Source organism: Staurois parvus, unplaced genomic scaffold, assembly GCF_062004578.1.
Source record: "Staurois parvus isolate SC_StPar_1 unplaced genomic scaffold, SC_StPar_1.0 ptg000296l, whole genome shotgun sequence".
Taxonomy (NCBI): domain Eukaryota; kingdom Metazoa; phylum Chordata; class Amphibia; order Anura; family Ranidae; genus Staurois; species Staurois parvus.
In genome coordinates this window covers 59118-76881 of record NW_028318092.1, presented here as the reverse complement: position 1 = coordinate 76881, position 17764 = coordinate 59118, and the positions used below count along the sequence as shown (strand labels likewise).

At 44.1% G+C, this 17764-nt stretch overlaps 1 protein-coding gene across 1 annotated transcript; it reads left to right on the top strand.

The window, feature by feature from the left end:
• Positions 1 to 52: 52 nt before the first annotated feature.
• On the top strand, positions 53 to 15641 carry LOC149458080 (uncharacterized). The gene is made up of 9 exons (XM_089682719.1): positions 53 to 254; positions 6114 to 6296; positions 9891 to 11558; positions 12738 to 12837; positions 13140 to 13288; positions 13514 to 13626; positions 13961 to 14050; positions 14132 to 14254; positions 15317 to 15641. Exons 1-9 carry the CDS (start codon positions 53 to 55, stop codon positions 15515 to 15517), a joined length of 2829 nt encoding a protein of 942 aa, XP_089538845.1. The 3' UTR covers positions 15518 to 15641.
• The last annotated feature ends 2123 nt before the right edge of the window (positions 15642 to 17764 follow it).

Here is a 17764-nt window from a genome sequence, read left to right as displayed (position 1 = left end):
CTTCATCTGGTTGGAGTCAGTCTTCATCTGGTCGGAGTCAGTCTTCATCTGGATGGAGTCAGTATTCATCTGGTCGGAGTCAGTCTTCATCTGGTCGGAGTCAGTCTTCATCTGGTCGGAGTCAGTCTTCATCTGGATGGAGTCAGTCTTCATCTGGTTGGAGTCAGTCTTCATCTGGATGGAGTCAGTCTTCATCTGGTTGGAGTCAGTTTTCATCTGCATGGAGTCAGCCTTCATTGCTCAGTTGTATGGAGGTGAATGGATGAGATATGACTGTCTGGGTTCAGCTCTGACTTATATACAGAAACTCTGAGTTAAGCTCCGCCCCTTCTGCTATTTTTAGGACCTGCACCCTCCAAACAGAAGTTTTCTTCCTTCATTCTCCGTTTCCTGGGAGTTCAGTCAATAGTCAGATGTCACGTCGAACATTGTGTGTGATATGATATCATTTCAGGAGAAAACTACTTCCTGGTTTCATTCTGTATACACTGTGACTGTGCGGAGATCACCGGACAGGGTGACGTCATAGTGACATCATAGTGACCGGGAACTCCACAGAGAAAATGACAACTTTGCATCCCTTCCTTCTACTTTATTATACATTGTGTCTCTGTAGTCATATCATATGAATTTGTATCGGGTATCGGGGTGCCGGGCTGAGTGCCGGGAAATTCCAGGAGATGACGACTTTGTGTCTCTTTTGTTATATTCGGTACAAATTCATTATTTGTGAATCCAGAAAGACGAGACGGAATCAGACTTCAGGGGAGCCGGGAATTCCACTCCAGGAAATACAAGAACTTTGTTACATTTTATTATATTTTGTCTGGTTTATTCCTAAATAATGCGCCCCGGAATTCCGGGAAATAAAAGACAACTTTGTATCTCTTTCTTCTTTTATTATATTTTGTTTATTGGTAGTCATAAAATAGCAGTTGGTATCAGATTTCGGGGTGAGTGGCGCCCCGGAATTCCGGGAAAAAAACACAACTTTGAGTGAATAAAGAACCTGTGCAAAAAATGTTTTTTTTTAAACCCTTATTAAATGCTGCTGATTGATGACAAGACATCAAATAAATATTAGAAAGTGAAAACGCAGCGCAAATCAATAAATACAATACGTGAAAACATTTATTTTTATTTTTTTTCAAAAAAATATAAAAAGTTTTATTTTGTTACACATACTTATTTGGACACTTTTTTTATAACTTTTCATAATTTTTTGAAAAAAAAAAAGAAATAAATACATTTTTTCACGTATTGTATGTATTTATTTGCGCTGTGTTTTCACTTTATAATAAAAGGCAACTTTGTATAACTTTGTTACATTTTATTAGATTTTGTCTGTTTTATTCCTAAATAATGCGCCCCGGAATTCCGGGAAATAAAAGACAACTTTGTATCTCTTTCTTCTCTTTTATTATATTTTGTGTCTCTGTAATAATAAAATAGGAGTTTGTATCAGATATCGGGGTGAGTGGCGCCCCGGAATTCTTTTTATTACTTTTTATAATTTTATAACTTTTAATAATTTTTTGAAAAAAAAAAGAAATAAATACATTTTTTCACGTATTGTATTCATTTGTGCGCTTTGTTTTCACTTTATAATAAAAGACAACTTTGTGTAATTTGTTACATTTTATTAGATTTTGTCTGTTTTATTCCTAAATAATGCGCCCCGGAATTCCGGGAAATAAAAGACAACTTTGTATCTCTTTCTTCTCTTTTATTATATTTTGTTTATTGGTAGTCATAAAATAGCAGTTGGTATCAGATTTCGGGGTGAGTGGCGCCCCGGAATTCCGGGAAAAAAACACAACTTTGAGTGAATAAAGAACCTGTGCAAAAAATGTTTTTTTTAAACCCTTATTAAATGCTGCTGATTGATGACAAGACATCAAACAAATATTAGAAAGTAAAAACGCAGCACAAATCAATAAATACAATACGTGAAAACATTTATTTTTATTTTTTTTCAAAAAAATATAGAAAGTTTTATTTTGTTACACATACTTATTTGGACACTTTTTATAACTTTTTTATAATTTTTTGAAAAAAAATAAATCAATAAATACAATACGTGAAAACATTTATTTTTATTTTTTTCAAAAAAATATGAAAAGTTATAAAAAGTGTCCAAATAAGTTTGTGTATCAGTACTTTGGGACTTTTATTTTGTTACACATACTTATTTGGACACTTTTTATAACTTTTTATAATTTTTTGAAAAAAAAAAGAAATAAATACTTTTTTTCACGTATTGTATGTATTTATTTGTGCTGTGTTTTCACTTTATAATAAAAGACAACTTTGTATAACTTTGTTACATTTTATTAGATTTTGTCTGGTTTTATTCCTAAATAATGCACCCCGGAATTCCGGGAAATAAAAGACAACTTTGTATCTCTTTCTTCTCTTTTATTATATTTTGTGTCTCTGTAATAATAAAATAGGAGTTTGTATCAGATATCGGGGTGAGTGGCGCCCCGGAATTCTTTTTATTACTTTTTATAATTTTATAACTTTTAATAATTTTTTGAAAAAAAAAAGAAATAAATACATTTTTTCACGTATTGTATTCATTTGTGCGCTTTGTTTTCACTTTATAATAAAAGACAACTTTGTGTAATTTGTTACATTTTATTAGATTTTGTCTGTTTTATTCCTAAATAATGCGCCCCGGAATTCCGGGAAATAAAAGACAACTTTGTATCTCTTTCTTCTCTTTTATTATATTTTGTTTATTGGTAGTCATAAAATAGCAGTTGGTATCAGATTTCGGGGTGAGTGGCGCCCCGGAATTCCGGGAAAAAAACACAACTTTGAGTGAATAAAGAACCTGTGCAAAAAATGTTTTTTTTAAACCCTTATTAAATGCTGCTGATTGATGACAAGACATCAAATAAATATTAGAAAGTGAAAACGCAGCGCAAATCAATAAATACAATACGTGAAAACATTTATTTTTATTTTTTTTCAAAAAATTATAAAAAGTAATAAAAAGTGTCCAAATAAGTATGTGTAACAAAATAAAAGTCCCAAAGTACTGATACACAAACTTATTTGGACACTTTTTATAACTTTTCATATTTTTTTGAAAAAAATAAAAATAAATGTTTTCACGTATTGTATTTATTGATTTATTTTTTTTCAAAAAAATATAAAAAGTTTTATTTTGTTACACATACGGTACTTATTTGGACACTTTTTATTACTTTTTATAATTTTTTGAAAAAAAATAAAAATAAATGTTTTCACGTATTGTATTTAATAATTTATGTGCTGCGTTTTCACTTTATAATAAAAGACAACTTTGTATAACTTTGTTACATTTTATTAGATTTTGTCTGTTTTTATTCCTAAATAATGCGCCCCGGAATTCCGGGAAATAAAAGACAACTTTGTATCTCTGTCTTTGTATTCATATAATATGAATGTGTATCAGATATCAGGGGGGCGGAGTGTCGGGAATTCCAGGAGATAAGATGACGACTTTGTATCTCTTTCTTCTGTTTTGTTTTATTTTATCTTTCTGGATTAATAAATAATTCTGGGTGTCGGACGTCGGGGGAGGGGGGGGGGGCGGGGATTCCAGGATATCAAATATGACTTTATATCTTTTTGTTACATTTGATTAGATTTTGTCTTTTTTCGTTCTTAAACAAACATTTGTATTGAAGGTCAGGTGACCGCAGGGCCCAGGAATTCCTCTCTTTCTTCTCTTTTATTATATTTTGTGTCTCTGTAATCATAACATAGGAGTTTGTATCAGATATCGGGGTGTTAGGGCTAGGACTAGTGTTAGGGTTAGGACTAGTGTTAGGGTTAGGACTAGTGTTAGGGTTAGGACTAGTGTTAGGGTTAGGACTAGTGTTAGGGTTGGGACTAGTGTTAGGGTTAGGACTAGTGTTAGGGTTAGGATTGGTGTTAGGGTTGGGACTAGTGTTAGTGTTAGGACTAGTGTATGGGTTAGGACTAGTGTTAGGGTTGGGACTAGTGTTAGGGTTGGGACTAGTGTTAGGGTTAGGATTGGTGTTAGGGTTGGGACTAGTGTTAGCGTTAGGACTAGTGTATGGGTTGGGACTAGTGTTAGGGTTAGGACTAGTGTTAGGGTTAGGACTAGTGTTAGGGTTAGGACTAGTGTTAGGGTTGGGACTAGTGTTAGGGCTAGGACTACTGTTAGGGTTAGGACTAGTGTTAGGGTTAGGACTAGTGTTAGGGTTAAGATTGGTGTTAAGGATAGGACTAGTGTTAGGGTTAGGACTAGTGTTAGGGTTAGGACTAGTGTTAGGGTTAGGACTAGTGTTAGGGTTGGGACTAGTGTTAGGGTTGGGACTAGTGTATGGGTTAGGACTAGTGTTAGGGCTGGGACTAGTGTTAGGGTTAGGACTAGTGTTAGGGCTAGGACTAGTGTTAGGGTTAGGACTAGTGTTAGGGCTAGGACTACTGTTAGGGTTAGGACTAGTGTTAGGGCTAGGACTAGTGTTAGGGTTAGGACTAGTGTTAGGGTTAGGACTTGTGTTAGGGCTAGGACTAGTGTTAGGGTTAGGACTAGTGTTAGGGTTAGGACTAGTGTTAGTGTTAGGACTAGTGTTAGGGTTGGGACTAGTGTTAGGGTTGGGACTAGTGTTAGGGTTGGGACTAGTGTTAGTGTTAGGACTAGTGTATGGGTTAGGACTAGTGTTAGGGTTGGGACTAGTGTTAGGGTTGGGACTAGTGTATGGGTTAGGACTAGTGTTAGGGCTGGGACTAGTGTTAGGGTTAGGACTAGTGTTAGGGCTAGGACTAGTGTTAGGGTTAGGACTAGTGTTAGGGCTAGGACTACTGTTAGGGTTAGGACTAGTGTTAGGGCTAGGACTAGTGTTAGGGTTAGGACTTGTGTTAGGGCTAGGACTAGTGTTAGGGTTAGGACTAGTGTATGGGTTAGGACTAGTGTTAGGGTTGGGACTAGTGTTAGGGTTAGGACTAGTGTTAGTGTTAGGACTAGTGTTAGGGTTGGGACTAGTGTTAGTGTTAGGACTAGTGTTAGGGTTAGGACTAGTGTTAGGGTTAGGACTAGTGTATGGGTTAGGACTAGTGTATGGGTTAGGACTAGTGTTAGGGTTAGGACTAGTGTTAGGGTTAGGACTAGTGTATGGGTTAGGACTAGTGTATGGGTTGGGACTAGTGTTAGGACTAGTGTTAGGGTTGGGACTAGTGTTAGTGTTAGGACTAGTGTTAGGGTTGGGACTAGTGTTAGTGTTAGGACTAGTGTTAGGGTTGGGACTAGTGTTAGTGTTAGGACTAGAGTTAGGGCTAGGACCAGTGTTATGGATAGGACTAGTGTTAGGGTTAAGACTAGTGTTAGGGCTAGGACTAGTGTTAGGGTTAGGACTAGTGTTAGGGCTAGGACTAGTGTTAGGGTTGTGACTAGTGTTAGGGTTGGGACTAGTGTTGTGGATAGGACTAGTGTGAGGATTAGTTATCAGGTTAGGACTAGGACTAGTGGAGAGGAGATCGGGAAGGTGGGCGATATCCTGGAGAGGAGATCGGGAAGGTGGGCGATATCCTGGAGAGGAGATCGGGAAGGTGGGCGATATCTTGGAGAGGAGATCGGGAAGGTGGGCGATATCCTGGAGAGGAGATCGGGAAGGTGGGCGATGACCTGGAGAGGAGATCGGGAAGGTGGGCGATATCCTGGAGAGGAGATCGGGAAGGTGGGCGATATCTTGGAGAGGAGATCGGGAAGGTGGGCGATGACCTGGAGAGGAGATCGGGAAGGTGGGCGATGACCTGGAGAGGAGATCGGGAAGGTGGGCGATATCTTGGAGAGGAGATCGGGAAGGTGGGCGATGACCTGGAGAGGAGATCGGGAAGGTGGGCGATATCCTGGAGAGGAGATCGGGAAGGTGGGTGATGACCTGTATAGCTGCAGTGATGTCAGATGAGGTAATGTGGGCGGAGCCTGAGTCGGTCGGGGGAGGAGGGTGTGAGCACACGGGGTGATATAAGCTGTGATCTGGGAGGGACGGGTCACACACTGATCAGGATGGCTGAGTCTCTGTTTCAGAGTGTCGGTGTCCTGGCTGTCACTGCAGGTACTTACCTCCCAGTATGACCCCATCCCCCTCCAGCATGGCCTCCCTCGCAGCAACAATGTAACACTTTCCTTCCCGTGTTCTCTGCAGGAACTTTACTTTTGGCTACAAATCATTACAGCTCAGCTGCAGCTTCAGCCGCCATCCATCCATCCGTCATCCCTCCATCCACCCTGGGCGTCCTGCTTCTCATCCTGGCCGCCATCTTGGCCTATGCAGGTAAGTGCGCATTCACCGCAACATTCACCCGTTCACTAAAGGAGTAGAAAATGTTCACTGAGCGCTTTTCACTTCAATCATCCAATTTTCCTAACTTCCCACCCCTGAGTGTATGAACACAGCGTGGAGGTGTACTATAGATCCTGGAGGTACGTGTCACGGAGAGTGCACCCCTCCTATATAATGACTGTCCTACACACAACGTGGAGGTGTACTATAGATCCTGGAGGTACGTGTCACGGAGAGTGTGCCCCTCCTATATATAATGACTGTCCTACACGCAGCGTGGAGGTGTACTATAGATCCTGGAGGTACGTGTCATGGAGAGTGCGCCCCTCCTATATATAATGACTGTCCTACACGCAGCGTGGAGGTGTACTATAGATCCTGGAGGTACGTGTCACGGAGAGTGCGCCCCTCCTATATATAATGACTGTCCTACACGCAGCGTGGAGGTGTACTATAGATCCTGGAGGTACGTGTCACGGAGAGTGCGCCCCTCCTATATATAATGACTGTCCTACACGCAGCGTGGAGGTGTACTATAGATCCTGGAGGTATGTGTCACGGAGAGTGCGCCCCTCCTATATATAATGACTGTCCTACACACAACGTGGAGGTGTACTATAGATCCTGGAGGTATGTGTCACGGAGAGTGCGCCCCTCCTATATATAATGACTGTCCTACACGCAGCGTGGAGGTGTACTATAGATCCTGGAGGTATAGTGTCACGGAGAGTGCGCCCCTCCTATATAATGACTGTCCTACACCCAGCGTGGAGGTGTACTATAGATCCTGGAGGTACGTGTCACGGAGAGTGCGCCCCTTCTATATATATAATGACTGTCCTACACGCAGCGTGGAGGTGTACTATAGATCCTGGAGGTATGTGTCACGGAGAATGCGCCCCTCCTATATAATGACTGTCCTACACCCAGCGTGGAGGTGTACTATAGATCCTGGAGGCACATGTCACAGAGAGTACGCCCCTGGTACATATATATAATGACTGTCCTACACCCAGCGTGGAGGTGTACTATAGATCCTGGAGGCACATGTCACAGAGAGTACGCCCCTGGTACATATATATAATGACTGTCCTACACGCAGCGTGGAGGGGAGCACATGGCTGGACTGAGGGGTTCACATTGGACACGCCCACATGGGAGAAAAATATATTTTAAAAATATTCTTCCCAAATATATTGACATGTTTGAAATAATTTTGGCCGTATTCAATATGTTTACAAATATATATATATATATTCTGCATGTTGAAATGAGTTTTTTTATATATTATAAAATATATATTTTTTTTATATTTTCTTCAGATTTGTTTTTTAAGAAATAAAATGTAATAAAAAGTAATTTTAACATATATTTGTAAACGCCGTCCAGGAATGTAGATTTGTATTTTTAGACATGCAGTATTTTTGAAAATGTATTTTTAAAAACATTTATATTTTTCATATATTTTTCATATATATATATTATTATTATTTATTTATTTTTTTAAATATATTGCATCGGCCAAATTTGTAGTATTTCAAATATATGTCAATATATTTGGGAAGCTTTTTAAAATCTGTTTGTTCCATTTGTGTTGTGGGGTCCCCCCCCCGGTGTTTATCAGCACATAGATCTATGGTCTTCTCTGTATTCATGGACAGGCACACCCCCCAGCACACTGAGCAGACGGGACCCCCGGGGACCCCTCCATTGCCGGTCTCAGATTTGCCGCTTCCCGTGTCATGTACCGCCACTAATCAGAGGTGACCCTCCATCGTCCTCCCCATCCAGGAGGTGTCCATGGAGGAGATCCATCCATACAGCCGGCTAGTTGTTGCCCGTAATATTTATTGTTCAAATCTGAAGAATTCTCCCACACACAGTACAATCACCGTCATCAGCAAGGAGCTCCACACATTCCATCTTCTCTTCATTATCGCTTCCTGATCCCGATACTCCTCGCTCTGCATGGTTCCCCCCCCCACATCTCCTTCTCTGAGGGTGTCAGAAGTCAGATACATCTATTCTATTCTATTCTATTCTGCTGTATTACATTGTATCAGATTGTATTACATTGTATTACATTGTATCTGTTGTATCGTTTCCTCCGGGGACAAAGTCATCAGGTAAACCCAGTGTGGTCAGTCCAATGAGATGCTGGATTAGGAATTTGCCTTCCATGGCTGAGTGGTCGATCTCTAGCTCTCTATGGCTGCTCTGTGAACCAGAGGCCTCCCTAGGGTTGGTGTCACCCGGTGCGGTAACACTTGGTGACACCCCCTCCGATGATCCCCGCAGAATGGATCGGAGTCTGATCCATTATACTCCCCAATCCGCAGATCCCATCCATCCTGCGGGGATCATCGGCATGCAACCTATACGGGGGGTGACACCGGACCCCCTCCATGAAAAGGTAAGTTGTAAAGAAAGCCCGACAATCTCCACAGGATGGATGGGATCTGCGGATTGGGGAGCAGAATGGATCAGACTCCAATCCTTTATGCTCAGTCCGCAGATTCGATCCATCCTGCGGGGATTGTTGGCTTTCTTTACAACTTACCTTTTCGAGGAGCGGGTCCAGTGTCACCCCATGCGGTAGGTGTCACCCGGTGTGGTACGCACACCCCCCGCACCTGCTTTGGGAAGCCACTGCCAGGAACGGCTGCCATTGTCAAAGATTGTGTAATACTCTTTGTCCCATCTCAATGCTGCAGATCTCCTGCGGCCTCTTTGCAGCCACTTCCTGCCTCCATACCCCCCCCCCCCCAGTGATGGCGGCCCGGCATTTCTCAGGGCGGGGTCTCCGGATGGTGAAGCATACCTGTGTCATCTAAACATGGCCACTTGGGAGCCCATGTGACAGGGTGACAACACAGGAGCACAATTGTTAGACAGGGACAGAGCGTTGTCACCCTAGAACAGGAAGTGCCTGAACAAGAACTTTCATGGCAGGATCATTGAGGTGACAATGCAGGAGCACAATTGGGAGACAGAGCGTTGTCAGCCTACAACAGGAAGTGCCTGAACCAGGACCTCCATGGCAGGATCATTGAGGGGACAACACAGGAGCACAATTGGGAGACAGAGACAGAGCGTTGTCACCCTACAACAGGAAGTGCCTGAACAAGAACTTTCATGGCAGGATCATTGAGGGGACAACACAGGAGCACAATTGGGAGACAGAGACAGAGCGTTGTCACCTTATAACAGGAAGTGCCTGAACCAGGCCCTCCATGGCGGGATCATCGGGGATTATTTTTATGATGAATAGATGAGATCTCAGTGGTTGGATTTGTATATTTATGCAGATGAGAGGAGGAGCCTTGTGCTCACAAATCTCCCGTTCGGACGTCTGTGGTTGTCTTTTCTCACAAATGAAGAGATTTCACTGATGTACAATATACAGACAGCTGGAAGATGCAGGATCCGGCTCACGTCTGCAGAGAAACCAATCAGCTTCCAGGATTTATTGGCAGAGCTTCACTGAACAAGCTGATTGGCTGCCGTGCAGAAATGAGCCGGGTTTTTCACGCTCCATTTTTAGTAGGTAACCCCCCTAAGTGTCGTTGTCTTTTTATCTTTTAGGGGTGCGGAGGCTCGGAGGGAGCGTCTCGCTGTGGGTCTCCTTCTATTGGACGGTGTCAGCCATGTGGTGCTCCACCGGAGTGAACCTTCTCCTGGAAGGAAATGATGTCCTCCCTGCCCCCCATATGAAGGCCGCCATGGTCCCCGGGCTCTTGGCATTCTTCGTGGGGCTGCTCATCACCGGCATCGTGGGGGTCCTCCAGCAGGAAGCTGTCTTGGCTTTGATGGCGGGTGCACTTTCTCTGGCTGCCATTCATGAGGTTGTCATGTTCTATGACATGGGGGTGGGTTCTTCTGCTATTGCATGCAATTATCTGATTGTTACCCTGATTGGTCTATACTTTCTTGGTGGGAGGTTCCTGTATAGTATGAGGCAGGTGAGCTTACCTGGCACAGGTGTCAGCAGTACGAAGGAACCAGGTGTAGCCCAGGGCCCCTCCATCATGCCGCTCACAGCCGTGTCTTTGATCCTCAATATGGTGGCCTCCAGTGTGTTTGCCTGCAGACTGCTGGGAATTATTGATCAGCTGTTTGTTGGTCAGGTGGCATGGCTTTGGATGGCGGCGCTCTACCAGACCGGCATCTGCATCCTGTCCTACCGCTCCTACCGTACGCCGGATGCCACACATTTCGCTTTCTTCTCCATTCTGAGGTATGCGGAAGGGTTCTCGTTACTCTATGAGGTCCTAAACACGAGGGAGCTCACCTACCCTCTGCCATTTTTGGTGGTTTTTGCCCTTCTATTTTTTGTCCTCGCCCTCTTCACAAGTATTCAGAGTCTTGCCCAGTCAGCCTATCTGCTTTTCTATGTTGCCTATTGCATTGCCCTGGCCTGTAGTCCACATGGATTCTTCCATGGAGGATCCCAAGGGGTCAATGTGGCCATATACATCGCATCGGCTGTTATGTTGCTGATCTGCATATACAACTCAGAATCCCCAAAGATCCCCACTGGAGACGGGACCATTAGGAAACTGTTTATGAGCAATACATATATCAGGCTTCGTCAGTATAAAGGTGTCCACCAACCCTTCCTGGGCCATTCCAAGTATGGCGATGCCGAATCCTTGGCCTATGCCTCCAGTATCTTGGCTGTATTTGCCATGACAATGCCGGGCAATCCTGATGACCCTTTGGTCACGGTTGTCTTGCCGTGGGTTGTAGCTGCAGGTGGCATTTATAATCTGATATGTGGCGCGGTTGCTTTTTCCCGTGGTAAGACGCTGGAAAGTAGCGCCTTCATCCTGTATGGGGTCATGTGGGTCATTTGGGGAATCTCTAGATATAGTGGCATCTACATCACCAGCAGAGGTTTCAACACGGCCGTGGGCATTATATGTTTCATGCTTTTTAACACCTTCATAGTTTTCAGCACCTTCTTCCTGTCTAAAGCCTGGTTCTTATACTCGCTCACCTTCCAGCTCATCCTCATCAGCTTCCTCCTCGATTCGGTCAATGTTCTCCCAATGGGCTATGACATCGCCGTCACCATTATCTTTGGGCTTGTTGGCTTCTATTGCTTTCTTGCAACTCTCTTCAACAGCTCCATTGAGGCTCCCCAGATACCGGTTGGCAGCCCATTTATTAAGATTAGTGGCTTTTCCAATGACCGATCCAAATGCCCCCATCTGATGGCCTCCAGGACCAGCTCTGTGAGACAGATAGCAGGTAAGACAACAGAAGGTAATATGAAGGGGCTGGGAAGGGGGGGGGCACTAACATTTATACGTAAAGATGAAGAACTCATTACCCGGCAAAGGTTCTAGCCATTCCCTTCTCCATCCAGAACTATAGGACACGGTTTTGGCCTTAGATACCAGTTCTTAGTTTCAGGTTTTCAGATTGTCACAGTAATAGTTCTTGTGGTCAGACTCGATATACTCTAAATTGGACATTTTATTTTTGGGTCAAGTCATACACTAGGTTTGTAATAATCATGGTGAATGCAGCAGAAAGACCCATGAACCTCAGTTTTTAGCTCTTCTCAACTTCTATAGGAGTTCCAAGGGGACCTCGCTCCCCTTATGGAATTCCGTTTCATTGACGTACCTCATGGTGAGAGTTGTTTTTGTAATGACAGCAGTCAGGGACATTTGTGAGGCCAAGTTAGGATGGATTCCCAATAAAATAAGAAAAATTAGAGGATGAAACCATCATAGTCATTCCAAAAGACCAGAGCTCCGTTTTAGTGGATCAGGCCCTTCAAAGATAACACCAGAGATAAATTCACTAGAACGTCCCATAGCTGTGCATGAATGGTTGTTTGGTATTACAATATCCAGCCACCTTCAGCACTCCATACCCTGTAGGGTCACCTCCATCAACCATACCAGTCTATGTCAGTGGAGAAGCTTCAGGAAGAAGGTTGGTGACCATTTATCAGGAAGGAACAATATAGAGGAGACCTATTTCCTGACCTATCCATTGGACTCCTCCCACAAACAGAAGGCGTCCAGTATTGTTTGGAACCTTCCATAGACCCAAGTTCATCACTCGATCTGCCGGGGTCACCTGACATCCATGGGTACCTTTAGACCAGTGTTTCTCAACTCCAGTCCTCATGGACCCCCAACAGGTCATGTTTTCAGGATTTCCCTCAGATGAAACAGCTGTGGTAATTACTAAGGCAGTGAAACTGATCAAATCACCTGTGCAAAATAATGGAAATCCTGAAAACATGACCTGTTGGGGGTCCATGAGGACTGGAGTTGAGAAACACTGCTTTAGACGGACAGGCAGGTCTTATATTTGATGGATATTCTCATAGTCTGGTGCTGCAGAAATCATAATGTTCATGTCAGATATGAAAATCTTGTTTCTTATATTTTCTGCTTTCTTCTTCTCCAGAAATCATGAAAAATGGAGGAATTTGTGGCATTCCAACTGACACGGTCTATGTCCTGGTAGCAGCATGCAATCGACCTGAAGCAGTAGAGCGAGCATACAAGTACGTCATGTGATGCAGAGTGGTGGCAATGTATATGAACAGTAATGACCCCGGACTGTTCATCTGTCCAGTCCTAGACATGAGCCTTCTAGACAGGAAGTGATGATGATCCAATTCTTTATTCTCCAATCTATTTCTGCACAACGTACTGCAAGTTGGCCGTGTTGTTGGCCATCCATGAGATGGCCCATTGTTTGCTTTTGGTCCACCTTAACGGGAGACCCGCTTCTAGAGGAGGAACTGTTCTTTGAAGTTTGCTGAACGTTGACATCCCCCAACATTTTCTGCCCTTCTTTCTGCAGGACGAAGCGCCAGGCTCAGGACCGGCCAATGTCTCTGTGGATTTCCAGCTTACAGCAGTTAGAACCGGCCAAGCATTTGTTCAGTCCTTTGTTGTGGGACTTTATGGAGGCTGCTTGGCCCTCATCCATCAGCCTGGTGATCCCAAGAGGTAGGTAGGGGGGTTTCTACATTTCAGTCCAGGTTTTAACCACTAATGCAAACTTCAGCCACGCTCGTAGATTACCAGATGATATGGGTCCACCTCCCTCATGTCTCTGTATTTGTTTAATGTAATCTCATAAAGTGAAGTGAGCACTTTATACATGAAAGATGACAAATACCAACCTCTGAGTGAGATCTAACACAGAAATACCATGATCTGTTTCCCGGCCAGGACCGTGGTTGGATGTCTTGGGTGCTAAGGACTCTTCACAGTACATAGGAACCCCTCAGAGCATCGCCATACGAATCCCGGACTGCACGGTGACCACTCACCTCATCGACATGGTAGGGAAAATTCGATTATTAAAGATCATATAGAAATGTAAGAATATAACTCTTTTGAAATCCTTTTTATACATTATGTTAGTATTTTATTTATATTTATATGTGGATGATGTAAAATGTACATCAATTGTTGTTGTAGAAGAATCACATCACACCAGAAGAACAGTCAATGGCAGTCAATGGCCTGGAGAAAATCGCTGATTATCGGAATATTGTATTTTTATAGGACTGTTCTAGACATTTGTTTTATTATCAATCACTGACTATTGGAATGTTATATTTATATTGGATTCTTCTCGATTGTATATTATATCAGAAATCATTTCTTTCTTAGGTGGGCCCAATTGCAGTTACTTCAGCGAATCCGTCGGGTGAAGCGGATACAACCCACCACAACCAGGTCTACGCCAAGTTAGGAGATAAGGTGAGCGGTGGAGTCATGTGTTCCACCATTTACGCCATAGATGGACGGACGGATGGATAGTAAAGACATTTGTGATTTCAGGTTGATGGAGTCTTGTGTGATGGAGCGTCTCCTGAAAATATCGCTTCCACTGTGGTCAATTGCACCAAACTGGAATCTGGGGACATTGCTTTCTTCAGAGTCGGGATCGTCCCCAAGTCCCAGGTAAATGGGGATCTCAGAACACAGACACTCGTCTCTTGATTACTCCTCATTATGTCATGAGCTCAAAATATAAAGATAGAACTGGCTCAGTGGTCAGAATGTCTTCCTTGCAGCACTGGGGTCCTGGGTTTGAATCCTGGCCAGGACACTATCTGCATGGAGTTTGCATGTTCTCCCCTGTGTTTGTGTGGGTTTCCTCCAGACCCTGTGGTGTCACTTATGTCATGTGATAATGTAGAGGGCAGGGGTGGACTGACAACTCATGGGGCCCCCGGGCAATAGGGGATCATGGGGCCCCTGTGTCCTTGCCCAAACTAAAAAAAGCCTATGAAAAAGGTACCAGGAGCATCTCATGGGGCCCCCTACTGACCCCAGGCCCTCGGGCAGTGCCCGAGTTTCCAAATGGTCAGTCTGCCCCTGGTAGAGGGTGTCATAAGCTGTACAATAAATGTGTATGTAGTGTACAGTCCGTCTTCCTCTTCACGTTGGTGTCCTTCTAAGTTAGATGTATCCCTCATACATACCGGGGATGTTCTGAGTCCCTAGATGGGTGTAAATATCGGTGTTGGTCTCAGTTTCTCCCATGTATTGATAAGATTGTTATATTGTTGGATTAAAAAAAAACTAAATAAAATGAAAAGTTCTCAGAACCCCAACACTGGAGCTAAGGAAGGAGTGGTCCAATTATTAGCCCTAAACTCACGTAAATCCCAATCCAGTGACCTCTAACAGAGAAAAGAGACTCCTTCCCTATCCTCCTCTTCAGGCCGACATTTCCCAGCTCAACAATCTACAGACGTATCCCCTTTATTAATAGTCGGTTATATTTTCTATGTTTAGAAACACCTCCGGCATTTTTTTTTTTGAAGGCCTCTACAGAGCTGGCCGGAACTAGCTTCATGGTACTCTATTCCACGTGTTCACAGCTCTTACTGTAACAAAGCCTTTCCGTTTCCCTCTCTTCCTCCAAACTCAAAATGTAGAACCAACATTTTATTAGTTTTGGATGGAGTAGGGAAGGATTATCAGTTTATTGAAATGTTCCTGATTCTCTGGGTTCAGGTTTTGGAGATCTTAGGCCGTGTCCAAGAGAAGCACAAGACGGGTCACGTCAATGCCGCCTTCAGTCCTTCTACAGAAGATCTCACGGGACGGTCAATGGAACCCAATGGGAGGCCAGAAGAGAAAACCATTCATCAAGATGGCGGCTCACAATCACTGGTGTCACATGTCAATGGCGGCTTCACGATGGATGAAGAATGATGAGAACGATTTCATTTTGTATTTTTTGTATAATAAAGTGGATTCTATTGCTGGATTGTTGTGTAAATATAATATATATATATTTATGGCATTTTGTTTTAGATTAATAAATTATTCATTTTCATTTCTTTGTCCTTCATTTTCTTTTTATCATTCTTATTAAGCTGCTTGGCTATAGAGGTGAAGTAAATTGGGGGTGCAAGTTTATGTTTCCTGATCTCTATCAATGGCTACATTCAATCGTTCGATATCTGAAGGCGGAGTAAGATCCCTTCATTTAAGCCCAAGCAGACAAAAGCTTTTGTTTTTTTTTTTTTGTTTTTTTTTGCCTTTATTTCTAGTTTTTGGTGGAGTAGTGAAATGGATAGACCCCCCCCCCCCCTCCCGATCGGAATCCTACTGATTGCCAGAATGTGTGATGGGGGAGCGCTAGGCCTGAAGCAAGTAATGGAAGAGCCTAGGTGCCAAATTAAAGAGGCAGCTCTCTATTCACTGGGGTAAACTGGGGGGGTCCCCCAAATATTCTGAGGAATGTAAAAAAACAAGGAGAGCGCCACACTCTGATCAAATTCCAATAGTGCCCCATTGTTGGTATCAGGGGGAGGAATAGTGCCCCATCATTGGTGTCAGTGAGAAGAATAGTGCCCCATCATTGGTGTCAGTGGAAGGAATAGTGCCCCATCATTGGTGTCAGTGGGAGGAATAGTGCCCCATCATTGGTGTCAGTGGGAGGAATATTGCCCCATCGTTGGTGTCAGTGGGGGGAATAGTGCCCCATCATTGGTGTCAGTGGGAGGAATAGTGCCCCATCATTGGTATCAGTGGGAGGAATAGTGCCCCATCATTGGTATCAGTTGGAGGAATAGTGCCCCATCATTGGTGTCAGTGGGAGGAATAGTGCCCCATCATTGGTATCAGTGGGAGGAATAGTGCCCCATCATTGGTATCAGTTGGAGGAATAGTGCCCCATCATTGGTGTCAGTGGGAGGAATAGTGCCCCATCATTGGTATCAGTGGGAGGAATAGTGCCCCATCATTGGTGTCAGTGGGAGGAATAGTGCCCCATCATTGGTGTCAGTGGGAGGAATAGTGCCCCATCGTTGGTGTCAGTGGGAGGAATAGTGCCCCATCGTTGGTGTCAGTGGGAGGAATAGTGCCCCATCGTTGGTGTCAGTGGGAGGAATAGTGCCCCATCGTTGGTGTCAGTGGGAGGAATAGTGCCCCATCGTTGGTGTCAGTGGGGGGAATAGTGCCCCATCATTGGTGTCAGTGGGAGGAATAGTGCCCCATCGTTGGTGTCAGTGGGAGGAATAGTGCCCCATCATTGGTGTCAGTGGGAAGAATAGTGCCCCATCATTGGTGTCAGTGGGAGGAATAGTGCCCCATCATTGGTGTCAGTGAGAGGAATAGTGCCCCATCATTGGTGTCAGTTGGAAGAATAGTGCCCCATTCTTGATATCCGTTAGAAGAATAGTGCCCCATTGTTAGTATTAGGGGGAGGAATAGTGCCCCATTGTTGGTATCAGGGGGAGGCATAGTGCCCCATTGTTGGTATCAGAGGGAGGAATAGTGCCCCATTGTTGGCATCAGGGGGAGGCATAGTGCCCCATTGTTGGCATCAGGGGGAGGAATAGTGCCCCATTGTTGGCATCAGGGGGAGGAATGGTGTCCCATTGTTGGTATCAGGGGTAAAGGAATAGTGCCCTATTTTTTCATCAGGGGGAGGAATGGTGCCCCATTGTTGGTATCAGGGGGAGGATTAGTGCCCCATTGTTGGTATCAGGGGGAGGAATAGTGCCCCATTGTTGGTATTAGGGGGAAGAAAGGTGCCCCATTGTTAGTATCAGTGGGAGGAATAGTGCCCCATTGTTGGCATCAGGGGGAGGAATGGTGCCCCATTGTTGGCGTCAGCGGGAGGAATAGTGCCCCATTGTTGGTGTCAGGGGGAGGAATAGTGCCCCATTGTTGGTGTCAGGGGGAGGAATAGTGCCCCATTGTTGGCATCAGGGGGAGAAATAGTGCCCCATTGTTGGCATCGGGGAGGAATAGTGCCCCATTGTTAGTATCAGGGGGAGGAATAGTGCCCCATTGTTGGTATTAGGGGGAAGAATGGTGCCCCATTGTTAGTATCAGTGGGAGGAATAGTGCCCCATTGTTGGCATCAGGGGGAGGAATGGTGCCCCATTGTTGGCGTCAGCGGAAGGAATAGTGCCCCATTGTTGGTATCAGAGGGAGGAATAGTGCCCC